At 62.1% G+C, this 26756-nt stretch overlaps 2 protein-coding genes across 3 annotated transcripts; both read left to right on the top strand.

The window, feature by feature from the left end:
* Nucleotides 1-2117: 2117 nt before the first annotated feature.
* On the top strand, nt 2118-13585 carry SLC12A9 (solute carrier family 12 member 9). The gene is made up of 13 exons (XM_023933272.2): nt 2118-2374; nt 4452-4586; nt 4758-4895; nt 5112-5411; nt 5628-5735; nt 5850-5961; nt 6059-6216; nt 6481-6563; nt 6914-7038; nt 8382-8574; nt 8738-8912; nt 9641-9787; nt 10234-13585. Exons 1-13 carry the CDS (start codon nt 2194-2196, stop codon nt 11067-11069), a joined length of 2691 nt encoding a protein of 896 aa, XP_023789040.2. The 5' UTR covers nt 2118-2193; the 3' UTR covers nt 11070-13585.
* A 3014-nt stretch (nt 13586-16599) lies between these two features.
* Nucleotides 16600-26756, top strand: ECEL1 (endothelin converting enzyme like 1). 2 transcript variants are annotated; one of them, XM_086843468.1, is made up of 18 exons: nt 16600-16881; nt 18306-19191; nt 20848-20916; nt 21061-21171; nt 21755-21847; nt 22077-22201; nt 22608-22830; nt 22971-23069; nt 23167-23241; nt 23684-23787; nt 23993-24051; nt 24196-24247; nt 24355-24422; nt 24529-24653; nt 24901-24966; nt 25171-25266; nt 25775-25851; nt 26089-26756. In XM_086843468.1, exons 2-18 carry the CDS (start codon nt 18448-18450, stop codon nt 26186-26188), a joined length of 2286 nt encoding a protein of 761 aa, XP_086699594.1. In that variant the 5' UTR covers nt 16600-16881; nt 18306-18447; the 3' UTR covers nt 26189-26756. The 2 variants fall into 2 exon arrangements, with proteins under 2 accessions (XP_086699594.1, XP_086699595.1); XM_086843469.1 differs by having other exon boundaries at nt 16619-16791.

Genomic DNA, 26756 nt, shown 5'->3' with positions numbered 1-26756 from the left:
CCCTTGATCATTTTCACGCCAAGCCCCGGCCGCGCCACCCTCCCTCCTGCGGGCCCCGGGCGGGTGGGAACGCACCGGCGGCTGCGGGCGCGGGGGGCCCGGGCTGGGCGTGGGAGCCCGGCCGGCGCTTTCAAAGGCGGGCAGCGGGCCGGGAGCGGCCGAGCGGACAAGGCGGGGGAAGGGAAGGCGGGGGTGTCCGGGCGGGGGGTCCGGGCGGGGGGTCCCCGCTCTGTGTGCCAGCCTAACCCTGGCTGAACGGGTCGCCCCCCTGGCAAGTGCACAGCACAAACCCGTGCTGAGCAGCGGCTGCCCTCGGGGATACCCCTCCGATGCCCCCCGCCGCAGTACCCCCTGTCCTGCCTGGGGTGCGGGAAGGAGGATGTGCCCCGGCGAGGGGCGAGGGGCAGGTGGGACAGTGTCACCGGTTGTCCTTCTTGCTTGTTCTCCTCAGCAGCGGGCCCCGGCTGGGGGCAGCTTTGGCCCTAGGGACGGGGGGGCTACACTCACCAGCCCGGCAGGACAGTCTACTCCGTGCCTGCTGCTCAGCTGGTCATTGGCACCATATTTTGGCATGCCACCGTCCTGCCCCCGTTGCCACCCTCCTGTGCCCAATAGCTCAACCTCAGCTCCTCTAGTGAAAGAGTGCAGCTGCATCTCCATCACCTCTTCGGGGCGCAGCAGATGCCCGTGCCCCCACCTCTGTCCCTGTAAAAGGGACTGAGGTTTCTGAGTCCCATGTCCATTTGTGGGGCGCCCATCTTTGCTAGGGGGAAGAGATGGATGCCCGTGTCCAGACCTCTGTCCTTGCTAAGGGTAGGTGTCCGTGTTCTCATATTCACTGGGGTGCCCCGTGCTCCAATCTCTGTACTCCGTAGGGGGTACCCACGCCCCGCTCTCCGTCCCCATTAAGTGCAGCAGGTGCCCGTGTCCCCATCCCCGTTTCGAGTCCGAGGGGTGCTCGTCCCCATTAGGGGCATGAGCGGCTCCGTGCCCGCGCTCCCCCCGGTCTTCCCGGCCGCGATGGTGCCAGCGGGGCGCGGACAATGCTGCTTCAGTGGCACATCAAAGGCGCGGGCTGCCCGCGGCTGGCACGGCGACAGGCCCGCCGCAGATGAAAGCCCCGGCCCCGCGGGCTCCCACCTCGGCCGCGGGGGCACGCTGCGCCTCTGCCCCACGGGAGACGGCGGGGCCGGGCCGGGGGACACACCAGTGCACACAGGGGACCGGGCTCCCGCCCCGTCCCGGTGTCCCCGCACGGATCCCCCCACCAGTGACACGTGGGGGTCCAATCGGTCTGCTGACCGCAGCCGGCGCCCACGCGGGTACTTGAGGCCGGAGTGGTGTTCGCCCCCGGCCGTACCGTGCCCCCCGCTCCCGGTGCCGGTGCCAACCCCATTAACCTAATTGGCGAGGCACTCGGCCGCCCCGGGCGGCGGCGGCAGTGGGACCCCGGGGCCCGGGCAGATCCCAGCCCTGGCGGCGGGCAGGGGGGGACGGTGCCCCCGGGGCCCCGATTGTCCGGTAATTGGCGCGGGCAGCCGAGCCCGGCCGGCAGCGCCGCGGGGCGGGGGAGCGGGCACCGGCGGGGGCTGCACCGGAGTTCCCGAGGGAGCCCCGGTCGGTATCACGGTGTTGGCTACTGGGAGGTCGGGGACAGGGGGCGCCTGGCGATGTAGGGGCGGGTTTTGGGGTGCAGGGAGGAGTGGGGCGAATTCGGAGGACGCTAGTGGGAGGATAGTGCCAGGTACCAGAGTGGGGAGACCCCGGAAGGGCCGAGGGTTGGGGGTTTGGAGTGACTCGGTTGGGGGAAGTCACTGTGGGGGTGTTGAGGTGGGGCCTGGGGGGGCGGTGGAGGGGATCACTACGGGACAGCGTTTTGGGACAGGGGCCGTGACAAGGGCGGGGGGCTGTGGGCGGGGCCAGCAAGGGGCGGGGCCAGAGTGCGCATGGGGCGGGGCCTATCAATGGGATGGAGCTTGGCGGAGGGGCCCACTCGGGGGCGTGGCCTGAGCGGAGGGGCAGTGGGCGGGGTCAAGTCTGGGCGGGGCTACGTGTGGGCGAGACCGTGTGGGGCGGGGCCATGTGTGGGGAGGGGCCCGGCGGGTCGGGACCGGGTCGGCGGGCGGGGCCGCCGGGGCCGGGACCGGGACCGGGCTCTTTTCGGGGTCGGCGGGGACCGAGGCGGGCCGGGCCATGGCGAGCTCGGAGCGGAGCGCGCTGCTAACGTACCGCCTGTGCGGCGGCTCTGCCGAGGAGGAGCGGGGCCGGGAGCGCGGCCGGGCCGCCGCCGCCCCCCGCAAGCTGCCCACATTCCTGGGCGTTGTGGTGCCCACGCTGCTCTCCATGTTCAGCGTCGTCCTCTTCCTGCGCCTCGGTGAGTGCCGCCGCCCCCGGGCGACCCCCGCTCCCGGCCGCGGCCCGAGGCCCCCCGAGAGTCACCAGCTCTGCCTGGTACCCCCAGCCCGGCCTCCGTCTAATCCCGGAGTCCCCGCGTCTGGAGCCCCGAGCCACCCAGTCTGGGTCGCCAGTACCCTCCCAGTGCCCTCTCCTGAGCCTCCATCTCTGCTGCAGTCCCAGTGCTCCCCTCCAGTTCGTACCCCAGTCCCCACAGTCTGGGGCCCTCGTGCCCTTCCCCTGCCCGCTCAGTTCCGCCCCGACCTGGGGTCCCAGTGCTGTGTGTCCCCACCTGACCCCGCTAGGCTTGGGGACTTGGGTCTCAGGACCCAGGGACAGGAACCTGCAGGACAGGAACCCAGTTAGGACCGTAGGGACCTCTGTAAGGGACACAAATTCAAACCCTGGTGTTCCTGGAGCAGGACTCCCGTGTCTTCCCAGTGTCTTCCCTAAACGACATTCCAGTGCCCTCATGTCCACCTGTCCCCTAATGCTGGGACCCCGCTGCTTCCCAGGCATCCTCCAGTGCCAGGCTCCAGCACCCCAGTTGTCTCCCGCATCCCACCCAGCGTCCCAAGGGGCAGAACCGTGGTATCCCCCAGCAGATACTCAGCTGCCCCTCTGTGTGCAAAGGGCACACATTGTTTTCCAGTCTGCCCCCAGTTTGGGTTATGAGTCTGTTACTGAGACCCCTGGGAGATGTAGGGAGCAGGATGGACATGGACTGGGGCAGCTGGCAGCCTTCTGGGGAGCCCTGAAGGGGGTAGGTGCCCAGCATGGCCCGGGGCAGGCGGGGGCGGGCAATGTTTGCCGTGGTCCGGGAACGGGAAAAGCTTTTCCTCTTTTGCTTTCCGCCCACGAAAAGCCCAGGGCGGGAGTTGGCTGCGTGCCCGGGTGGCCTCGCTGGGCCATGGCAGGGGGTGGGCTTTGAGACCATTTCCCTGTCTGGAGACCCCCCCAGGCTGGGGGCACGGCGCTCTACTGGCATTATTCACCACTTCCCCACTCCCCTGCTCGGGGTCTTCATAGAGGCCCCAAGCCCGCAGCGAGAACCGGCGTCTCCCTGCCCGCCCGGGGCTGTGTTACCCGGGGGACCACGGGACTGTCGGGAAGGTGTCGGGTGGAGGGGAAGGAAAGCTGCCAGGAAGAGGAACTTTACCACTCTGTGGGGCCAAGGCTCTCCCTGTCAGCTCCCCGCTTCCCCCACACCTCACATGCTCCCCAGATCTCCTGGCTTAGCAGCCCCTTCTATTTATGCCCATAGTGCTATTGGGGCATCCCTTTATTTCCACCAACACCCCCACCCACCCTTACATTTGGCACTCGGATGCCCTCCGGCTCTCTAGGGACCACAGCAGGTGACCCCAAAGCCAGCCTGTCGCCTCAAGGGTTGCTTGCGATGCCCGTGCCCCGGTCACCCGGCCTTGCCTTTCCCGCGGGCACATCCGCGGCTTGGCTTGTGGCTGAGATAGGGCATCGCCCACAGCCGCGGGCATCCCCTTCCTGCCCGCAGTGTCACCAGCCGGGATCGCTGCCGTCACCCCAGGCAGCGCCGAGGGTCTCTGGGCCCCCTCTCTAAGGGAACACCCACCCAACCCCCGGGAGCAGTGCCGTGGCTGGCAGGGACTCCCGGACTGCTTCTGCTTCCTGTTGTTTTGTAGGCAAGTGGGGAAACAACACTGACTCTCCACTCTGGGGAACAAGGGTGGCAGCAGGGCACAGAGGTCCCAGCAGCAGAGCCCTTTCCTTTTTGTTTGGGTTTGGGGCACACCTGGGCCACACACGGGTGGAAGATGGAGAGACCCTGAGGGAGGGGGACACTGGCAGGTGCTGCTGTAGGTGGGAGGTGGGAGCATCCTCATCCTGGAACAGAGGGGGCTGGCAGATCCTGGGGGAAGCTGTGGGCACAAGGATGGGGGTGGCTGCATGCCTCAGTGGGGTGATGTCTGTGTGGTGGCACGTCTGTGTGGTGGCAGTGCCCAGGGGCTCTGTCCTGCAGGTTGAGCTGTCCATGCTCAGCTAATGGGCATACTGGCCTCCTCTCCCATCCTTGGCAGGGTTTGTGGTGGGTCATGCTGGGTTGTACCAGGCCCTGGCCATGTTCGCAGTGGCATATTTCATCATTGGTATGACGGTGCTCTCTGTATGTGCCATTGCTACCAACGGGGCACTGGATGCTGGAGGAGCCTACTGTATCCTTTGCTGTGGTGCTGCTGGGATAGGACATGTGGGACAAAGCTGAGTGACTTCCCAGTGGCCTTGGGATGCCGTGCTGGGGCTGGGACTCTGTTGGCCTGGGAGAGAGGGGTGAGAGCATCTGATGGTGGTTTGTGCTGTTGACATCTTTCCTTGACTCGAGCAAGATATGATCAGCCGTGCCTTGGGCCCAGAGTTTGGGGGCAGCATCGGGATCATGTTTTTTCTGGCCAATGTGTGTGGCAGTGCCCTCTATGTGCTGGGGCTGGTGGAGGCAGTGGTGGACAGCTTTGGGATCCCGCCTGGTGAGTACCTGTGTGGGTACAGCAGATGTCCCTTACCTGAGCAGCCCTGGTGATGTGCCAGGCATGCCAAGCACCATGCCCAGCATAGCCAGCCATGGCTCGCTCACCCAGGCCTCTGGCCAGTGAATTGGTGCCCGTCATGCCTGACACAATGGTGGTAGCTCTCAGCTCCCAGTGATGCCTCCGAGCCTTGCTGATCCTGACTTGTCTGCCCAGGGCAAGAAGCGGGCACAGGCGTCCATGTCCTGCCCCAGAGCTACTGGTATGAGCTGCTCTACGGCACTGTGCTGCTGGCGCTCTGCCTCCTTGTGTGCCTCGTGGGTGCCTCTATCTATGCCAAGGCCACTTTCCTCATCTTCCTCATCGTCGCAGTTGTCCTGGGCACCATCCTTGTCAGCTTCTTCGCCACACGGCCCCTGAAGGTGCCCATCCGCCTGCCCAACGGCAATAGCACTGAGACCGATAATGGCTTCTTCACCGGCTTCTCCCTCAACACATTGCGAGACAACCTGCATGGTGAGGAGGGGCTTCCCTCACCCTGCCTGCCATGCCCACTGGCACTGCCCCATCCCATGGGGCTTGCTGGAGGGTGGGGGCAGCTTGTGGGCACAAAGCAGGTGCTGTGGGGTGGTTTCTCCTGTAGTTTTTGTGTGGAGAATCGAGGAGAGGGCCTGTGGTGGGGCTGTGCCACCTTGGACAGCCTGTCACAGCCCCTGCCTGTGTGTCCTGTAGGTGAGTATAGGGTGGATTACACCACCGGGCAGATGATGAGCTTCAGCTCCGTGTTTGCAGTGATGTTCAACGGCTGCACTGGCATCATGGCAGGCTCCAACATGTCAGGTACGGACAGAAGAGGTGCCTGGCAGGGTGGCACTGGGAACAGGAGCTGAGGCTGGGAGAGATCAGGGGTGTGCTGTGCCTGTGGGCATTAATGCTGCCTGCTCCTGCCCACAGGGGACCTGAAGCGCCCGAGCTACTCCATCCCGCGGGGCACCATCTCTGCTGTGCTCTTCACCTACCTCGTTTACAACCTGCTGGCTTTCCTCATGTGTGCCACCTGCAACAGGTACAGCCACCTGTCTGCATGCCAGGGTGTGTCTGCTGCCAAGGCATGCTGGCCTGGGCTGAGACGGATCCCGGTGTGTGTCTGTGTCCCTCTCCAGGATCCTCCTGCAGAAAGACTATGGCTTCTTACGTGACATCAGTATCTTCCCACCGCTGGTCACTGTGGGCATCTATGCTGCCACTCTCTCTGCAGCCATGAGCAACCTCATTGGGGCATCCCGCATCCTGTACGCTCTGGCCAGGGATGATCTCTTTGGTGAGTGCCCACACTGCACTGGCACTCATTTGAGCCCACTCAGAAGGTTGTTCCTGCTGGGGACCAGTGCTGACACCAGGGAACTCCCTTCTTGGTGTGGAGGTGATGGTTTGTGGTTTGGTGTGGGCCATTTGGGTCACCTGCATGCCCTGGAATTTGCCGCCGCCCCAGCACTCAGGCTGGGGATGGAACTCCTGGCTGGTGGTTGAAGCTGTGGCTGCCTGCTGGGGTGTCCCAGCCCAGCCTCTCTGCTCTGCCTTGCAGGCCGGGCACTGGCGCTGGCCAAGAAGACATCTGCCAGTGGGAACCCAGTGATGGCAGTGATCCTCTCCTGGTTGGTGGTGCAGGTGAGTTTGTCAACGATGCTTCCTTCCTGGCCTCGCTGGGTGAAGATTGGTTGTCACCTGGGCTGGATGTTGTGGAGCCTGGCACATCCCCCTGCCCCTTGCAATTCCTCCCACAGCCCCTCTGCCCTGGGTGTCCTGCTGCAGTAGTGCCCTTTCCTCCCTGGGGTGGGAGGTATCCCATAAATCAAGGATAAATCACAAAAAGGGAAAGGGATTCCTGTTTGTACCCTTACCCATCCTTACCTTACCCAGGGTGTATCCCTGGGATACACCCCAAGTGGACAGGGATGGCTTGGGCACAGGCCTCATGTGCTGTCCCAGGGTATGCATTCACTCTGTGCTCTCTGCAGATTGTGCTCTTTTCTGGGAAGCTCAACACCATCGCAAGTGTCGTGACAACCTTCTTCCTCCTGGTTTATGCCACTGTCAACCTGGCCTGTCTGGCACTAGAATGGGCCTCGGCCCCCAACTTCAGGTACCCACTGGCACAGGGGAGAGGGGCTGTGCTGAGATACTTGGCAGGCACCCATCCCTCCATTTCCTCTATCTGTGATTCCCCTGCCATCCCTGGGCCTGAGATTTATTATGAGGGGGTAGGCAGAGATGCTGAACACCCTTCTCCTGGGCATTAGAGGGACAGAAACACCCCTATCCCTGGGGAGGGAGAAGGGGACATGTCCTGGAATGGCATTGGTTTGGTTCTCGTGCACTGGCACTGCTTTGCTGAGTGGGTACAGATAAATCCAGCACCACTGGGGACCACCCACCCCCTCCCCTTAGGCTTTCCAGAGGTAATTTATAGCCTGTGCCCGGCCGGCATCCCCCGGGCAGTTTGCCAAGCAGTGATGGAACCCACTTTCCATTAGCGCTAATTAAACTAACAGAGAAGGGGGAGGGAAGAAGGGGGATTCTGGGTGGGAGGAGGAGGAAAGATTTTCCAGGAAGAAGGAGTATGTGTGGCAGGCAGCCCCAGCCTGGGGTGCAGGGTGTGGGGTATTCTGGTGTAAGGCTGGGCTGGTACGGCTGCCCAAATCTGGGGTGCAGGGAATGGCTGGGGGGAGTCTGATCTCCCTCCTGGGCGATGCCTACTGCCCTCAGTGCAGGATGCTGACTCCACAGCAGGGAGAGTCCCCCAGGTGGGCAGAGGTGTTCCACAAGTAGGGCTGGGTGGTACTGCCTGGGAGTCCCCCAGAGGCCCCATTCCCAAGGGAGAACTGATGCCTGTGCCAGGCTGTGGCTTGGCCCCCACCCGCCCCACAAGCCCAGCTGCTTCCTTGACTTGGCACGGAGCGGGGCAGGATCAGTGCCTGAGGTGAGCCTGCTGGGGTAGGTAGCAACAGGCCCCTCTCCCACCCTACATCTGGTGCCTCCCCCCTCCCCTCACTGAGGTCTCTATCAAGCACAGCGGAAAAGGATTTTAATTACCTTTCAGGAAAAACAGCAATTAGAGAAAATAACAGCTTCTCGCCTCCCTGCCTCTGCCTCCCTGCACCAGAATGAGCAGGCAGCATGGCTGCTGGTGCTGCCATGCACTGCCCAATACTACTGGGGTGTGCCAGGACAGAGCCAGCCCCATGGCCATCATTGCTCTCATTGCCCAGGGCTGGCAGCAACAGGCTGCCCGGTGCCCTGGGAGATACCATCTCCCCTCCATAACCTCTCCTTCAGGCACATGGGGTGCCCGACATGCCCTGGGCTGGAACAGTGGAACATTGGGGTGGGTGGTGTGACCCTTTGGCACAGCTCCCTTTGCTGTGCCCTCCCTACAGGTAGCATGGGCACCACATGATAGCAGGTGTCTCCTCCTCCCTGCTGCAGGCCCACTTTCCGGTACTTCACCTGGCACACGTGCCTGCTGGGCATCGCAGGCTGCTGCGTCATGATGTTCCTCATCAGCCCCGTGTCAGCCTCAGCGAGCCTTGGCTTCCTCCTCCTCCTCCTCCTTGCCCTTCACTACCTCTCACCCAGCAGCACCTGGGGCTACATCAGCCAGGCCCTCATCTTTCATCAGGTAAGCCCCTGTCCTCCTGTTGTCCCCTTACACTGGAAAGCTGGTGTCCCTGTGGCAGCTCATCTGTGTCCTGGGCAGATGTCCTCAGGACTGGCATCCCCAGGGGGTGGGTTGGTGAAACAAAAAGGGTTTCCTCACCTGTTTCCCTCCCCCTGCCCTCCAGGTGCGGAAGTACTTGCTGATGCTGGATGTCCGGAAGGACCATGTCAAGTTCTGGCGCCCGCAGATGCTGCTGATGGTGCAGAACCCGCGAGGCAGCGCCCGCCTCATCGACTTTGTCAACGACCTCAAGAAGAGCGGCCTCTATGTCCTGGGCCATGTGGAGCTGCAGGACCTGGGTGAGGATCTGCACTGTCTCCTGTGCTCATGGCTTCTGCACTTTGCTGTGGTGCCAGGGGACTGCCCAGGCTTCTTGGGCTGACGCTGATGCCCAGTTGATGGCTGGGGAATTGTCAGCATTTCGGGCACATGTGTGGCACATTTGGCTTAGTGGAATTGTGTCTGTCCTGTGCCTCCTGTGCACATACACTTACACACACATGTGCACAAGTGTCCATCCCTACACGTGCCCATGGGGCTCCTGCATGTGTCGGTGCTGGTACATCAGGCATGTGCCAGCCAGGTTAGCGCCTGCACACACCCAGCACACACATGGGCACACACTTGGCACAGCCTTGCACACGTGTGTGCTTGTGTCTGACCTCACCTCATGCCTGCTGCTGTGTGTCCAGGTACCTTGGGGGTGTTTGCACCCTTGTGTGTGTTGGTTTGCACATGTGTGCTCTCCTTGGCACGCGTCATGGCTGATGCACAGGCTCTGTTCCCCCTTCCCTGCTGTTGCTGTGGTGACTAATGGCCTGAAATTGGGGAGTGGGGATGGGGCTGCCTGGGTTTTTTTTTATACATTTATGTATAATTTTATATTTCTCTCTGTAAGCACCTTCATCCCCTTCTCCATTTCATGGGTGCTGGGGTGGGCATAGAGTTTTGCAGCAGGGGTGAACACCAGGGTTAGCCCCAGTATGGGATATCTGTCCCACTGATGCTGGTTTTGCCCCCTACCCAGACATGCTGCCCTCAGACCCGCTACAGCCCCAGCAGGACTCGTGGCTGAGCTTGGTGGACAAACTGAATGTCAAGGCCTTTGTCAGCCTCACCCTTGCACCCTCAGTGCGACACGGTGTCCGGCAGCTCCTCTTCACCTCTGGCCTTGGTAAGTGGTCCCTGGTCTGGATATGGCTGAGTGCCCATCTTGCTGTGCCTGTGGGCTGAGAAGTGCCAAGGGGTTTGGAGGCACCTGGATGGTCAATGCCAGAGCCAATTTTGCTCTTGGAGGCATCTGGAGTGAGTGGTGCTGCAGGCAGGTTGGGGTTTGGAAGTATCACCGTTGGCAGTGTTGAGGGACTTGAAGACACCTGGATGAGATATGCCAAGGGGTTTGGAAGCACCCAGTGGGGGCAGTCTTGAAGCTGAGAGAGGTATTGGGTGGGCAGTGTGAAAATCGAGTCAAGCCTTGGAGATATCTGGGTGTGATCCTGAGGGATCGGCAGGGTGAGCAATGCCAAAGTCAAGCCGTGGCTTGTTGACATGTGCAGTGCCAGGAGGGCTAGTGGAGCCCTCTGCCTCTGCTCAGCTGGGCTGGTGCTGTCTCTCTGGCAGGCGGGATGCGCCCCAACACCCTGGTGCTGGGTTTCTACGACGACGAGGCACCACAGGATGGTCTAGCCCGGCACCCTGCCTTCACCAGCGCTCGTGAGGAGGTTCCCCTGGGCTTCCCCCCACTGCGGGCACCCACCTCTCCCAAACTGCTGTCAGCCCGGGAGTATGTGGGCATTGTGGCTGACGCCCTGAAGATGCTTCGCAATGTCCTGCTGGCCCGGCAGCTGGAGAGCCTGGACAAGGCCTGGGAGCTGCGGCGGGCCGCCAGCCCCCCGCCCACCATCCATGTCTGGCCTGTCAACCTGCTGCGGCCCGACAGCGCCCGCTACGCTGACACCTGCAGCCTGTTCCTGCTGCAAATGGCCTGTGTCCTCAACATGGCGCGGGCCTGGCGCCGGGCCCGCCTGCGCCTCTTCCTCTGCGTGGAGGCAGGCACCATGCCCCATGCCCAGGAGGAGAAGCTGCGCCAGCTCCTCAAGGACCTGCGCATCCAGGCCCAGATCCAGCTGGTGCCCTGGGATGCCATCACCCGCCTGCACTGGCAAACCTGCCAGGGACCCCCAGGAGGGCCAGCGGAGGAGGAGGAAGAGGAGGAAGGGGTTGTGAACTTCCCAACCAACACCACCCAAGTGTCGGACGAGTATGTGTGTGCCGCCAACAAACTGGTCCTGGAGCAGAGCCCCGCGCCAGCCGTGCGCTTCCTGTACTTGCCGCGGCCGCCGGCCGACACCAGCCTTTACCCTCTCTACCTGCACCAGCTGGAGCTGCTCACCCGTGGGCTGGGCCCCACCGTGCTGGTGCACGGGGTGAGTGCTGTCACCAGCACCCAGCTCTAGGTGACCCCCAGGTTCCCCCCAACTCCCTGCACACTCCTTTGCCCAGTGCCTTCAGCAGCCTGAGCCTGGGGATGGTCCCAGTGTCTCCATCCTGGTGGGCAAAGAAGGTACCCTGCAGTGAGAGGTGGGTGCAGGGAGGGGGTTTGATTTTCGGGGATCTCTCCTGTAGAGGATTAAAGCTGCCCTGGCAGGATCCCAGCACAGCTCTGGGGCTGGATGGGCAGCACAGTGCATTCACGGTGCCTTTTCTTGGGGTAGGGCATAGCAGGGTCCTGGGGGAGCCAAGCACTGGGTGTCCCAGTTGTCTGCTGGCAGCCCCTTAGTACCCCCTCTGTACTTCCTCCCCTGCCGCAGCCCCCATCCTCTCCTCCGCCAGCTCCTCCGGGCACCCAGCCAGCAGCGGGGATTGATTAAAGGCAGCCTCGACCTTGGTGCCCCAGCTCCCCGCCATCCTCCTGCCTTTCATTAGGAAAAATTAAATGGGAAAGGGTGGGGGAGGGGAGCCTGGAGGCCTGGGCTCCCTGTGTGAGGCTGGGTGGGTGGGGGAAGCAGCCGGGTGCTGGCCCTAATGGCTGCAGTGTATGGCACCCTAGATCTCACTTAGTACCCCCAGTGCTGCTGCATGGGGAGCATCCAGATGCTCTAATCTGTAATCCCCCCCACCCCTATGGGTGCTGATCATCTGGTTCTGGCAGGAAATGGGAAAATAATTTGTGGTGGGGTCCTTACCCACACACTTGGGTCTCCTGACCTGTTTCTTGGGGCATTGTTATTTCTCTACATGCATCATGACCTGCAGGGGGAAGCTGGCCTTGCCCCCTGCCTTCCTTTATTGATTAGAGGAGGGCAGGAAATTGCCTGGGTGTTGGACAATAAATCCATCGGGTGCCTGGCGGGTGGGCAGTGTGCCCAGTGCTGCCTGATGGATTGCTTCCTATTAGCCCCAGCACGGGGGGCTGCTCCCAGCCAGGCTAGGCTCCAGCAGGGGTGACAAGTGTGGCACTGCTGCCTGTGCCTGCTCTCACCAAACTTGGCACTGCTGGCTGGCAGCTCTGGTCAGGCAGAGGGCTGGAAAAATCCAGATGGTTGGGTGCAGCTGGGGGCAAAAAATGGTGGAGACCCACATTTTGCAGTGGATTGTGTCCTGGCTGGGGAGGAGGGCTGGGGCTGGCTTTGCTCCCTGCTGCAGGACCTGGGTTGCCCTGGGGTAGGCACCACACATCCCACAGGATTTATTTACAAACAGTCGGAAGCTGGCACAGGGCAGCCTGGCACCAGCGGGACCCGGAGGCCTATAATGTTAATTATCACCACGTAATTAAAAGCCCATAAAAAGCCTCACACTTCATTAAATTAAAGCTTCCCCTCACTGTGCCCATGGGCTCCAGCAGAGTTAACCTTGGCCACGCCGGGCACCAACACCTCTGCAGCTGGGACCCGGGGCTGGGAGTGTATGGGAGCACAGGCTCTGGACCGTGCAGCCCCCCCCAGCATTGTAGGGGGGTGCAGCATTGCACGTGCATGGGCACCCTGCAACACCAGTTGTGTCACTCCTGGGGCACATACCTGGGCACACCCAGGGCTGCCGTCCCAGTCAGAGATGCCCATGCATGGGCATGTGTGTCCATGGCACTGCTGCAGACACACTGTCACACACACCGTGGCATGGGCAGGGGGCTGACATGGGCACACACAGCCAGGTGTGCACATGCAGCATCGTGGGCACTGCAAAGGCAGCACCGCATGCCAGCACCCGCGGCTCCGGCAAACCAGCTCTGGCACGCAACGCCCACGCGGCACACACCTACACAAACAGCATTCTTCCTCATTCTCAACAGCCAGAGGTGCAGACAAACAGCCACACTCACAGCCTGCATCTCCTCCAGACTCCCACCCGTTGGTGTCTGTGCCCAGAGGGAATGGGCTGTGAGAGCACCCATCTGTGCCTGCCCTCTCTGTGCCTTGATTTTCCCGAGTGCTGGGCTGTGCTGGGGTACAGCAGGGTGAATGAGGGACCCCCAAAACCTCCTGCCAGCTGAGTGCTCTGGATCAGGGCTGCTATGCCAAGGTGTGGGGGGATACAAAGTGGGGAGGAGGCCCACCAGCACACAAGGAGGGGTGTGTGTACGTGTTCAGGCAGGGATATGCGTAAACTAGGAGTGTGTGTGCATGTGCACATGGGAGGGGGTGCTGTGCTGAGGGCTGTGCATGAGCACGAGGGGTGTCTGTATGTGCACACATACTGGTGTGGGTGTATATACCCACCCCTAGGTGTGACACGAAGGGGGAGCCAGGAGAGCACACACCCTTATAAATCGGGGTGTGCAAACTGGCACACGCATCTGCCCAGAACCCCAGGACTCCACTGCCAAGTGGGGCCGTGGGCAGGGGGCTGCGGGGGTGGGTGCCCATGCCCCGGCCCTGCAGGGGTGGGCAGCCAACAGGGCCTCGGCTATTTCTTGGAAATTTTGCAGCATTCATTTCAGTGCAAATAAAAGCTGTCATTGCTGGAGAAATGATACTGATCGGGGTCTGAAAAGACAGCAAATTACCCGCCTGAAAATGCACCGCTGGAAAAAAATGCATATTAAACACACAAAAAGGCACTTTGCCATCAGCCGCACTTCCCCCGCCGCTCCAGAATAACCACACTTTACATAATTCTCCCTCTCCACCTCCGAATTAATTTCGCAGACAGAGGCAGAGGCAACCCTCTGACAATAGCGGAGGGGAGACGCGGCGGCGGCGGGGGGGAGTGGGGCTGGGGGAGTGCCTTGCTCTGGGCTGGGGGCACGGCAGTAATGGGATGCCAGGTTTGGAGCTGGGGGAAACTGAGGGGTTTTGGGGCGGGGGGGAGGGTGCGGAGGGACTGAGTTGCTCGGGAAAGGTGAGTCCATGGGTGAGGGTTGTGGGTAATGGGTGCATGTACCCAGCTGTGGGGTGGAGCACTCTCGTACTCCTGCCTTGAGTGCTGGGAATGGGGCTTCTTGGGGTGGGACTTGTGGGGTGTTGCCCACCCTAAACAGGCAGGTCTTGAGCCAGATGTTTCCTGTAAGAGACAGCCCCTCACTGGTGCCAGCCTCCACCAGGTATGTGGGTGCACCCAAAGTACACCATGAGGCAGTGTTGCCCACCCAGGCTGACACTCCCAAACTAGCACCCCTCTAAGAAACCCCCCGAGAAGCTGCCCTGTTTTACTGGGGGTGAAGGCACCATGCCCTGCACCCCAGCACTGCCGAGGGAGCACAGCGGGTGGAGCAGGGGTCCAGCGGTGATGGGGATTCGTCTGGCTGCACTGAGGGGCTGACAGAGGTGAGGGCGGGTGGCGGAGGTTGGCACTGCGCTGCTTTGCATTTTCAATGACAGACCCATGCCGGGTGCTCGGGAGAGTGGAAAAATCTTATTTGTCACCTGCTGGCGATGCGCGGAGGCTCCCGCGCCGCGGCTAATCTTGGGGAAAATGAGGATGCCGGCGGGGTAGCCCGCGGGATGGGCAGGGCGGAGTGGGGCTGGTGAGCTGGGTGCTGCCCAGGGCCTGTTTGCGATCAGAGCTCTGGGCCACGGGATGGTCGCACCCACGTGGTGATCTCTGGGTGTGTTGGCCCCATGGCACGGATCCTGCTGTTTTGTGTGTGTGGGCTGGGCAGCGCTTGGGCATCCAGAAGCAGGTGCCCTGTCACCCAGCCCAGTCTACAAAGGGGTAAACTCTTTTCTTCCATCCCAGCTGAAGCAGCATCTGCTTGCCTCACAGTACCAGTTCCACAGGTTGGCACTGCTTGCACATCCTCTCAGGGCACTCAGTGGACTTCTTTGGGGAAAGTCAGCACTTGGAAGCGGGTGCAGACACTGCCTGATGCCCCATATTGACACACAGGTGCTCATCCCACACCCTGGCTTTTTGAGATGCCAACACCTGCGGGACGCCGCAGCACTCTGCGGCCAGCTCAGATTTATCCATTATTTTATATCCACACGCCTTTAATTTTTACAGCCCTGTTGGAGCAATACCCAGGGCTGTTAATAACACCAGGCCCTCCCCCACCCCCCATGTGCATCCATCATGCTCCAACCAAGGTACCAAGCGTGTCTCGGGGCTGGGTAAGTGCAGGCTTAGGGAGGCCGGTGTGCGGCACCCAGTCCCATACCCCTGTCTTCCAGACAGCACCCTCATGAGCAGCAGGCTTGGATTCCCTGTGCCCACCCATGAAGCAGCCTGACTGGGTGCCCTTGCATCTCCCTGGGGTTGGTGATACCTGTCTGGTTGGGATGCCCAAGCCTGGGTGTCTGTCTCGTGAGATTCATGATTCTCTCATGATTCTCTCATTTCATCTGCCCCATGAAAGCTGCAACACCTGAGCTCATGTTTAGTGTGCCAGGGTACATGAGGATGGCAGTGAACGCTTGAGTGTGAGAATGTGCGTGGAGGCACAGAGCGTGTGTCTGTGCTGGTGCATGTCTGTGTGTGTGGGCGTACATGTGATGTACATGTGTGTGCCACTGCCTGTGCAGGTGATGCTGTGTCTCACTGCTGCAGAAGGCACCGTGCCTGGGCCGTGCCCAGCACCCCAGCGCAGGAAAGCACAGCCTCAGCAGTCCCAGGCATCCAGAGCCATGCCTGGGGCCAGCCCACAGTGCCCACAGGACAAGACAGTAAGTCCCACATCACGGAGCCACCTGTGCCATGACAAGCAGGGCCCCACGCCACCACGCAGCACCCAGTATGTGCTGTCCCTCCTCAGCACCCAGGAGATCCAGAGCCCCCTCTGAGCACCCAGGGATGTGCCAGCAAGGGAGGGTGAGGGTAGCAGGGCACCCCTGAGCAGGACAGGCAGGACGGCCGCGGGGTACCAGAGTACCCAGGCACTGCAAGGGGGCACCGTGGGAATTGCTGGGCTATAAATCTCCTTGCTGGGCCCCCCCGTGGCAGAGCAGCTCACGATATTTATGTTGGGGATTTATCTGCAATGCAGTTTAATATTCCCGGACCTTCCCGTGTGTGTTTGAAATCACGGCTGCCTCCTCGTGCCACCCCGTGCCACCCCCGTGCCCACCCTCTCAGCCGGAGCCTTCCAGGCTCCGTCTCCTGCCCACCCACAGTCCCGTCCCCTTGCACCCACCCTGGCAGAAGGGACCGGGACAGGACGGGCCCCCCAGGTGCCCTGGCAGGGAGGGGTGTGCCGCGCCGCCGGGATGCTCCTGGCACAGGTCGTCGGCCGTGCCCACCGGTGCCCCTCCTGGGTGTCCGCCTGCTGGGGAATGGGCGGCAGGGTCCCCGGACGGGAAATGCCAAGCAGACTGGCACTGCCAGCCCTGTGCTAGCCCCCCCCCCCCCCCGGGATAAAGGGTCCCGGGGACCCCCCTGCCCTACCTCCCCGCCGGCGGGGATGAGGTAAGGCTGGCGAGTGGCACAGGGCTGCTTCATTTGCATAATAATCTCGTTAATGGAGCCTGGCCTGCGGGAGAGCCGGGCTGGAGACACCACCCCCTCCCCGCCCCGCCGCCTCCCTCCGGCCCCGCCGCTCCGCCAGCCGTGGCGCGGGGCGCGGAGCGGAGCGCGCAGCCGGACGGGCGGCGCGGGGCCGGCCAGCCCCCGGCAGCCTCCTGACACCCTCCGAGAGAGCCGGTGAGCACCCCCCGGGGCCCCCCGAGCAGCCCGGACAGCGTCCCCGAGCATCCCGGCAGCGTCGCTCCAGCATCCCGGGAGCATCCTCCAAGTATCTCGGTGAGCAAACGACGAGCGACCCCCGAGCACCCGCGTACTTCCCGGGCAGCAGAACGAAGATCATCCCCCCGGCATCCCTCGAGTACCTCGGTGAGCAGCCCGCGAGTCCCCGCGCCTGCCGGCGAGTACTCCGTGAGCATCCCCCGAATATCCAGGGCATCATCCCGGGGAGCACTTCCCGAGCATCCCTCGAACAACCCTCGAGCATGTCCCCGAGCACCAAAGGCATCATCCCGGCCGGCATCTCCCTAGCACCTCCCGAGCATTTCCCTACCATTCCGGCAAGCGCCTTCCTGGGCAGGCAGCATCCGAGCATGTCCTCCGAGCATCGCGGGCAGCATTCCCCGGGAACCCCCGAGCATCCCCTGAGCATCTCGGGCAGCTACTGAGCAGCTTCCTTCGAGCTTCCTGGATAGCTCCCTGGCCCCCCCACGCCTTGCCGTGCCGGCTGCCATCCCCGCTAACTTTCCGACGGCAGCAGCTCCCTGGCACGGGCACAGCCGGGCTGCTGCGCCGGGGCACAACTTTGCCCAAGTTGCGGAAGGAACGGGGGCACGGGGGAGCCCGGCTGTGGGGATATGACCACCTCCCAGCAGCTCTTTGTCCCCAAACCATCCTCCCTCACCTGCAAATCCGGATACCATTCTGCACCAAGCAAGAAGCGGGGTCTCCTTTTGAAACCCTCCTCCCCCAACCCATTTACGTCCCCACCCTCCTTTCCCTATGGGCAGACCCCTTCCTCCCCAGCATGTCACCCCTGACAGACACCCCTGCCTGTCGGACACCAGCCAGAGGAGAGGGGTTGGGTAGATGGTGGTGGTAGTCGTGGGGGAATGCTGTGAGGTGTCCATGGGGTCCAGGGCTGCCCCCAGACTGGAATTAACTTTGTTCACACATCACGCACCGCGCCACAATTTGACACAACGCAATGCAACACGGCTCACCACACCACCCCACACGGCACGATGCAACACCACCTTCCACGGCACAGCACCATCCATGCAACCCAGCGTGGGGCCACACAACCTGAGCCAGCCCACAGCACCCCAATCCAATGCCTCCCCTCACAAATCTCCCCAAAGCCCCTCTTCCCCAAGCTTCTCACCCCATCCATACCCCACCCAGAGGGGCTGGCAGCCCTGTGCTCCCCCTGCTTGGGAAGGGTTCTCATGGTGCTGAGTTTGGGTTCACTGGAACACCCTGAACCTCCACCCAGCGTGGGTGCTCTGGCTGGAGAGCTGTCGGGGTGTGTGGGGGTGTGAGATAGCTGTGCCAGGGACTGAAACCTGCCATCATGCAGGCAGGACCCTGCCCTGTCACCAAAGGAACTGGCAGAGGGGACAGCCATGGGGTAGAGGTGCCACTGAGCCCCTGGCACTATGGATAGTCCCAGTGCCGGCGGTGGGGCATACATGGGGATGGATATACAGGCAGCAATGACGACAAGAAGCAACCCCCCCCCAGCCCTTGCTCCTCCCAAACCCCCCCTCATCCATCTCCTCTGCCTTTTCCAGGAGCTTCCTGACGCAGCTGGACATCACCACTTCCCCATGGCAGCCACGGCTCCAGCATGAACTGTGGGCTGCCTGAGCCTGCCCTCCATCTGCCCTGAGCCCCCTGCACCAGTGCTGCTGGCAGGGAGTCCCATCCCTGGCCATGGAGAAGACCTACTCCTTGACAGCACACTACGATGAGTTTCAGGAGGTGAAGTACGTGAGCAAGTACCAGAGTGGGACCCTGCCCAATGGCTTCGCCCTCCAGCTGGGCGCAGGGGCCAAGAAGCGCCGTGGGGGGCTGCCACGCTGGAGCCGCCGGGAGGTCTGTCTGCTCTCAGGGCTGGTCTTTGCTGCGGGGCTCTGCGTCATCTTGACGTGCATGTTGGTCCTCAAGTACCTGGCGGCCGAAGGGGACAGCTACTGCATGGAGGGGTGCCAGGAGAAGAAGGCCTTCCTGAGGGCATCCCGCTTCCTGAGCGCCAACATGGACGCTACCATCGACCCTTGCCAGGACTTCTACTCCTTCGCCTGTGGCGGCTGGCTCCGGCGACACGGCATCCCCGAGGACAAGCTGGTGTACGGCACCATCGGGGCCATCGCCGAGCAGAATGAGGCCAAGCTGCGGGCGCTGCTGAGCCGCCCCGTGCGGCGCCGAGCCCGCGCCTCGGCAGAGAGGAAGGTCAAGGAGTTCTTCCGCTCGTGCCTGGACCGGGCTGAGATCGATCGGCTCGGCCCCCGGCCCATGCTGGAGGTCATTGGGGAGTGCGGTGGCTGGGATGCCCCTCCGGACCGCAGGGACATCAACGAGCTGCTCTACAAGACTCAGGGGGTCTACAGTGCTGCCGTGCTCTTCTCCCTCACCGTCAGCCTGGACGAGAGGAACACCTCCCGCTACGTCATCCGGGTGAGGGCACCGTGCCACTGCGGCTGCCCCCTGCCCCGGCCACCCACCAGTGCCGCTGCCACCTCCCCGATGTCGCTGCCCTCGTTGCAGCGGCACTGGGTGCCTGCGCACTGGGTGGGCTTGGCTATAGCAGACGGCAGGGGTGGGGACCCCTCCTGTCCCTGGGGACCCTCCTGTCTTCCTAGCATGGGACCTCCTGTGTCAGGCTGCTCTGGGGTGAGGGTGGCACCTCCAGGACCAGGCTGGTGACATGGTCAGGGGGATGTACAGAGTGAGGCAGTGCCTCATGCCTGGGTGCTGAGGACAGCCCAGCAGGCCACCAGGGTCTCCAGAGTTCTGGCAGTCAAGCCCCTCACCTTGGCATTGCGGCTGCCATCTGTACACAGGGGGCAAGGCCCAGGCAGAGGCAGGGAGATGCCCACCAATCCCTCAGCACTGTGCCAGGGCATTTTCCTATGGTGTTCTCAGTCTTTCCCACCCCTGCCAGACCATATCCCTCACCCTGTGCTGCCACCAGAGTACAGGTGGGCATTATCTGGCTGGCCAAGTCTCTTGGTGGGTGTGGGGGTGCAGTGGTGGGCATGGTGGGAGCACAGCAATGGCACAGCGGGGATGCCGTGGTGGGCTCGGTGTGGGCACGGAGGAGGGCATAGCAGGGACAAGGTGGACGTGGTGCTCATGGTAATGGCGTGGTGGGGACGAGGTGGTGATGATGGGGAGGGCATTGGGGGCACACAGTGGTGGGGAGGAGCCGCTCCGTTCCCTGTGAGATGGTGGGGCTGTGAGAGATGAGTGTGAGCGGGTGTGCGGGGCTGCCGTGTGTGACACTAGAGGGAGCGTCTGTCACAGGGAAAGGGTGGGCGGCTGAGCCGGGACCGGGAGTGCGCGGGGTGGGACACGGTGGGCGTGGGGGGGAGATGGGTGTGACAGCCAGGGCTGGGGGGCAGCGCTGGGGGTGTCGGGGAGGGGTTGATTGGGCGTGGGCGTGCGATGGGTGTGAGTGGACAAGGTGTATGAAGGGGACTGGGGTGTGTGTGAGGGCTGCAGGTTCAGCACCCGTCTGGGAAAGCCAAGGGGGCAGGAGTGATGAGGGAGATGGGGAAGGACGGCTGGGGGTGCCCGTGGGTGTGCGGGAAACGCTTCGGCTGTGTGAGTGGAGGGGGACTGGTGAAGTGAGTTGTGGGGAGCGGAGACAGAGAGAAGGAGAGGGTGCATATGGTTACAGCACAGCAGGGGTGTGTGTGAAGAGCAGGGGTGTCCATGCAGCTCACCATGCAGGCTGCAGCATAGGAGTGGGGCTGGCCATGGGGCAGGTGTGGGGACACCAGGGAGCAGGGGCAGAGTGGGGCAGAGAGCAGTGGCAGCATAGGACAGGCTATGAGGCAGCCTTTGTGCCAGTCAGGCCATGGAGCAGGGACCTGCTCTCTGCCCACACTCCCAGCCTGGTGCACTGTGCCTTTTGCAGCTCCAGGAGTCTCTAGCAGGAGGGAAACTGAGGCACCGATGTGCCCATTCCTGGGGCTGTTCCAGCACACTGCCATCCTCTGGCTCCAGGGACACCAGAGGCACTCTGTGACACTGGGAATGTGAGGGGTGCCTGGCTCAGCACAGCCCCTCTCCCTCTGCTCACCCACTGCCACTGTCTCTTGCCCCCAGATTGACCAGGACGGGCTGACCCTGCCTGAACGGACCCTCTACCTTGGGCAGGATGAGGAGAGCGAGAAGGTGAGGGGGGCACAACCATGCCTTGGGGACACCAGGAGAGGGACCAGCACCCAGCATGGTTGGCAGACAAAGGGCACCGTGCCGGGGACTGGGGGTGCCACAGGACAGTGGGGGGTGGCACTGAGCATCCTTCCCTCTGAGTAGATCCTGGCTGCATACCGAGTGTTCATGGAGCGACTGCTCACCCTCCTGGGGGCCGAGCACGTGGAGCAGAAAGCCCAGGAGATCCTGCAGCTGGAGCAGCACCTCGCCAATGTAAGGGGGATGCGTGCCATGTTTTGGGATGCCCTTATCCAGCCCTTGGATATCCCAGTCACAGATTTTTGGGGATGTCTGTATTTGCTTCTGAGCAATTCCATTCCAATCCCTTCATGGGGACTTCGACTCCCAGCCCTTGGGGACCTTCATACCTGTAACTTGGGGATCTCAACCTCTTGAGGACCTCATGGCAGAGTTTCAGGGACCCAGTCCCACATCCCAAGAACCCCCAGTCCCAACACTTGGGAAAAATCCCTTCAGCCCCGCATCTACTCCTTGTGAGGCCACTCCAGGCCCTTGTAGACTCCATATCCAGGTCTTGGGGACCTCAGTCTGCACCACTGGGGGACATGTGTGCCCATTCCTCAGATAACCCAGTTCCTTGGCAACCTTTTGACCAGCCCTCAGGGTCCCCCTGCCAGCAGAGGGTTCCTGGGGCAGGGAGTGGGAAGGATGTGGGTCAGTACCCACATCAAGAGATGTCCTGTTGCCCCAGAGCTGTGCCCCATCCCAGTGTACTATCCCAGTGTCACCCTCAAGGTGGCAGTGGGATGGTGACAGCCATGCCCACCGTGTGCAGATTACAGTGTCCGAGTATGATGACGTGCGGAGGGACGTCGGCAGCATGTACCACAAAGTGACCCTGGCCGAGCTGCAGCGCATCACCCCCACGGTGGGTACCCCTGGGGCCAGCCTGTCACCCTGTCCCCCCTCTTCCTGTGCCCCACACTTGTCCCTGTCCCCCTGCTCCATGCCCTCAATGCCCACCACCCTTCCCAGTTAAATCCACTTGAGGATAATGCACTCCTCTGGTGGGAGGCTGGAAAGCCTGGAGGGGGTTCCCTCCAGGGTGGCATGGAGCGGGGGTCCCCATGCCCCCCTGACAGTGCCTGCCCTGGCAGCTCAAGTGGAAGCGCTTGCTGGACCGCATCTTCCACGACAACTTCTCGGAGCAGGAGGAGGTGGTGCTGCTGGCCACCGACTACATGCACAGGGTGTCCGACCTCATCCGTGTGACACCCAGCAGGTGAGGGGGGCTGGCACCCCCTGTGCCCCTTTCCCAGCCTGGCAGGGGGCACAGGACAGCCGTGGCTGGAACCTCCCACCATCACCCTCCTCCTGGGAAAGCTGGGCTGAGCACAGAAAAACTGGGAAATCTTGTGGGAAAAGGCACTGTTGTGAGCCCCACAGCATCCTGGTCATGGCTGGACACCTGGTGAGGCACTCACGCCTCATGTCTGGTCATGTCTGGTCACCAGACTCATCACACATCGGGGGGGACATGGTGCCTGTCCCGGTGCCCCCACCAGCCACAGCCCCCCTGTGTTCCTGAGCAGAGGTGTCCCCGGCAGGGGTGTCCCCATCCTGGCACATGCTCCCACCTTCCCCTGTGCCTGGGGACATGCTGGGGACTGACCCTGTCCCTGTCACAGGATCCTTCACAACTACATGCTGTGGCGCATCGTGGTGGTGCTGAGCGAGCACCTCTCCACCCCGTTCCGCGATGCCATCCACGAGCTCTCCAAGGAGATGGAGGGCAATGAGAAGCAGCTCGAGCCGGGTAAGATCTGCCTGAGCCAGGCCAACAAGCACTTCGGCATGGCCCTGGGAGCCCTCTTTGTTGAGGAGCACTTCTCCTCTGCCAGCAAAGCCAAGGTAGGTGATGCTGCCTATGGGCATGAAGCCACCACGATCTCCCATCACCTTGCCAAAGTGCCTACTGCCCCCACCAAGGGCTGTTGGGCCAGTGATGGATGGTGGGGATGCCATGCCAGCAACATGGTGACCCACCACAGGTGCAGCAGCTGGTGGAGGACATCAAATACATCCTTGACCAGCGCCTGGATGAGCTGGACTGGATGGATGAGGAGACACGGAGAGCAGCCAGGGCCAAGGTAGTGGCCCCCAGCATGCACTCCTGACTTTGGCCCCATCACCAGCATGAGAGCACATGGGATAGGGGCCTGAAGCCACCACTCATTTTGCCCACAGCTCCGGTATATGATGGTGATGATTGGGTACCCCGATTTCCTCCTGAAGCCAGAGGCCATCGACAAGGAATATGAGGCAAGGGATAGCCCAGGAGCATGTGAGGGCATGGGCACACAGTGGGGGAAGATAGTACCCACATCTGCATCAGGGTTGGTAAAGATGCCACCCCAAAATGAGCCCCCTCCTGGTGCTCACTGGGCTCACTGCCGGCAGGGTGCCCCACACCAGCATTGCCATACAGTGCCTGGGGCCTGGGATGGTGTCTCCTTCCCCACACTGCAGCTCCCAGAGCTCAGCCCCATCCTCAGCAGGGGCTGGGGGTGCCAGCATGGCCCAGGGACCTCATGGAGCTGACAGAGAAGCAGCTGTCCCTGTGGGCACACAGCACGGGACATGAGAACACACTTGCCACACATCCACACAGTCACCAAGGCTCACAGAGGTGGGAGGACACCACAGGCCTGCCCTCCACACTCTTGGGGCTGGCATCTCCCCTGATGTGGCTGTGCCCCACCAGTTTGAGGTGGATGAGAAGACCTACTTCAAGAACATCCTCAACAGCATCGCCTTCAGCATCAGGCTCTCGGTGAAGAAGATCCGGCAGGAGGTGGACAAGTCTGTGTGGGTATCCCCTTGCCCTGGGGGGACACCAAGGGGCCCAGCATGGTGCCACCAGTGTCCCCCGTCCCCATGCCCGGATGCACCCCACAGGGCAGAGGGGCACAGGGATGCCAGGAGTACCCCCCTGTTGCCCAGCTCTTCAAAGGGGTGGCACTTCCATGTCCCTCGGTGCTCTGCAGCCCAGCACTGCTGTCTCTCCTTGCAGGTGGCTGCTGCCTCCCCAGGCACTGAACGCCTACTACCTGCCCAACAAGAACCAGATGGGTAAGCACTGCCCGTCCCCGATCCTCCCCCGGGGCAGGAGCAGGGAGGATCTGGGATGGGGACAAGGCCCAGGGTCCCCTGGTGCTGGGGGACACTGTACAGGGCAGGGTGACACCCAGCTGCAATGTTTTTCTATATCCCCAGTGTTCCCTGCTGGCATCCTGCAGCCCACCCTCTACGACCCCGAGTTCCCGCAGTGAGTGTGGGGCTGGGGATGGCCGGTGGGTTGCCGTGTCACGGGGTCACCCCATCCCTGCCAGCACAGTGCTCTCCACCCTCTGACCCCTGTTCCCCACCCAACAGGTCGCTGAACTATGGTGGGATTGGCACCATCATTGGGCACGAGCTGACCCATGGCTACGATGACTGGGGTGAGTGTCCCTCCTATATCCGGCCGGGATGTGAGGATGGGGTGAGGCAGCCAGGCAGGACACCTGGGTCCCTTGGGACTATTGGAGGTGGCGCTTGCCTTGGCAGGGGGACAGTACGACCGGCACGGGAACCTGGTGCACTGGTGGACGGAGCGGTCGTACAGCAAGTTCCTGAAGAAGGCGCAGTGCATTGTCAACCTCTACGACAACTTCACTGTCTACAACCAGAGGGTGAGAGCCCCCTCTGCTGCCGGGCAGTGCCCAGCAGGACACAACTGTCCCACGGTGGGGTCCCTGCTGCTCCATTGCTCAGGGCTGGGTGCCTGCAGGAGAGCTGACTCTGCCCTGCCCAGCCCTGAGACCCAACAATTCATCACACCTTAGCTTGGAAATTCCTCAGGGCACTGGGCACAGCCTCGGTGCTGGGGTGGGGATGGGAACACCTCTGTTCATGCTGTAATTTATCCTCTCTTGGCAGGTGAATGGCAAACACACACTGGGGGAGAACATCGCTGACATGGGGGGGCTCAAACTCGCCTACTACGTAAGTGTCCCCCGCCCTGGGTGTCACAGCCATGGGGCAGCTGCTTGTGCCATCCCTCTTGAGTGGGCAGGAGATCTCCCCAGCCCCTCCTTCCTCCCTGCAGCAAGGGCCAGCCATGATCCTCATTGCTGGGGGCTTGGGGTGGGTTCAGGGTGGATTTGGGGGAGTGCCCAGGCCATGCTGAAGGCACCCCTTGTTCTCCAGGCCTACCAGAAGTGGGTGCGGGAGCACGGCCCCGAGCACCCCCTGCACCACATGAAATACACACACGACCAGCTCTTCTTCATCGCCTTTGCCCAGGTGAGCCCCTGTCCTCCTCACATCTAACAGGTATTGGGGCTGGAGAGTCACATTGTATGGGGCCAGCAGCCCAAAGGGATGGTGCCATGGCCAGGAGCTGGACTCGGCTGCATCAGCAGGTCCTGGGCTCAGGGTACAGAGCTCAGGCCTGAACGAGCACCCCACACTGTCCTGTTGCTGCTGTGGACCCTACAATAATAAATTAGTGTGTCCTCCATGACTTCCAGAGGCTCCACAGTAACAAATATATATGATCCCTAAATTCTAGGAAAGCCTGCAGCCAGGCAGCTTACAACCCCGTAGACCCTACAAAAACAAGCACGACTCCACATTCTCCCAACCCAATTACACCATGAACACAGGCTCCTGGGAGACCCTACAATAACAAATTCAACCAGGGCATCACTGCCCTCAATCCCTAGCAGCCAGAAGGGCCATTGTGTCCTGGTGGTTGCCAGGACCCAGAATGCCCCATGTGGCTTGTCCATGGAACCTTTCTCCCCTGCAGAACTGGTGCATCAAGCGGCGATCCCAGTCCATCTACCTGCAGGTGCTGACAGACAAGCATGCCCCGGAGCACTACAGGTACTGGGTACTCCCAAAATAGGGTGGGATGGGGGCATGGTGGCTGCCAGCCTTCCCCAGAGATGTCAGTGCTGTACAAAGTGGGAGGAGCACCCTTTGGAGTGCTGGTGCAGATTTTGGGTGATATCCCTGGGGCAGGGCTGCTGGGGTGAGCATGTGACCTGAGTGAGTGGGATGCAAGGCAGCAGTGTGGGGGCAGGGGGTGCCCAGCTCTCAGGTCCTCCCCTCTCCTGGCAGGGTCCTGGGCAGTGTCTCACAGTTTGAAGAGTTTGGACGTGTCTTCCACTGCCCCAAGAACTCGCCCATGAACCCGGTGCACAAGTGCTCGGTGTGGTGAGGCCAATGACCCTCCAGCAGGCTGGGACGCTCCATCCCCACCCCTGTGCCCACTCCCCAACTTCCCATCTCCCCTTCCTATTCTCCAGGTAAAGGGGGTGCCCTCGGGTGTCACAGGGGGTCACCCCAAAAGCAGGAACCTGCCATAGACACTTGGGTTGGGCAATTGCCTCCTGCCCTTCCCCCTCCTACCCACTGCCCTGCACACTGAGGGGTCCTCATTCCCCATGGAGGAACAAGGGCATGCCCAGGCACATCTGTACCCCCTTTTCTGTCCATCCAGCCCAAACCATTCACCCAGCCCTACCACATCCATCCCAGTGTCAGTCAAACCAGGGACAGGACTCCAGTTTCCATGGGGGTGCCCCATGGCAAAAGCCTCCCCTGCACAGTGCCCTCCCTGGCATTCCCCATGCCAGCCCCTTCCTGTCCATGCACCAGCCCTGCCAGGGTGGGGCACAGCCGCAGAGCCAGGGCTGGGCAATGCCAGCCTGCCTGGGAGCGTGGGCACACGGACATTGCTGTACTTTTCGCTGCTGTTTCTGGTCAATAAAGCACTGGATATACTG

The sequence above is a fragment of the Cyanistes caeruleus genome, chromosome 10, assembly GCF_971803275.1.
Source record: "Cyanistes caeruleus chromosome 10, bCyaCae1.hap1.1, whole genome shotgun sequence".
Taxonomy (NCBI): Eukaryota; Metazoa; Chordata; class Aves; order Passeriformes; family Paridae; genus Cyanistes; species Cyanistes caeruleus.
This window is presented reverse-complemented; position numbering and strand designations above follow the sequence as displayed.

What these genes read in the sequence shown, in the direction of transcription:
- SLC12A9 (XM_023933272.2), top strand. Translation starts at nt 2,194, where the DNA reads ATGGCGAGCTCGGAGCGGAGCGCGCTGCTAACGTACCGCCTGTGCGGC. An exon ending in GGCCAGGGATGATCTCTTTG is followed by an intron (nt 6,217 to 6,480) that starts GTGAGTGCCCAC and finishes TCTGCCTTGCAG; the next exon opens with GCCGGGCACTGGCGCTGGCC. An exon ending in GCCTCGGCCCCCAACTTCAG is followed by an intron (nt 7,039 to 8,381) that starts GTACCCACTGGC and finishes TCCCTGCTGCAG; the next exon opens with GCCCACTTTCCGGTACTTCA.
- ECEL1 (XM_086843468.1), top strand. Translation starts at nt 18,448, where the DNA reads ATGGAGAAGACCTACTCCTTGACAGCACACTACGATGAGTTTCAGGAG. An exon ending in TGGAGCAGCACCTCGCCAAT is followed by an intron (nt 21,172 to 21,754) that starts GTAAGGGGGATG and finishes CACCGTGTGCAG; the next exon opens with ATTACAGTGTCCGAGTATGA. An exon ending in TGCAGCGCATCACCCCCACG is followed by an intron (nt 21,848 to 22,076) that starts GTGGGTACCCCT and finishes CTGCCCTGGCAG; the next exon opens with CTCAAGTGGAAGCGCTTGCT.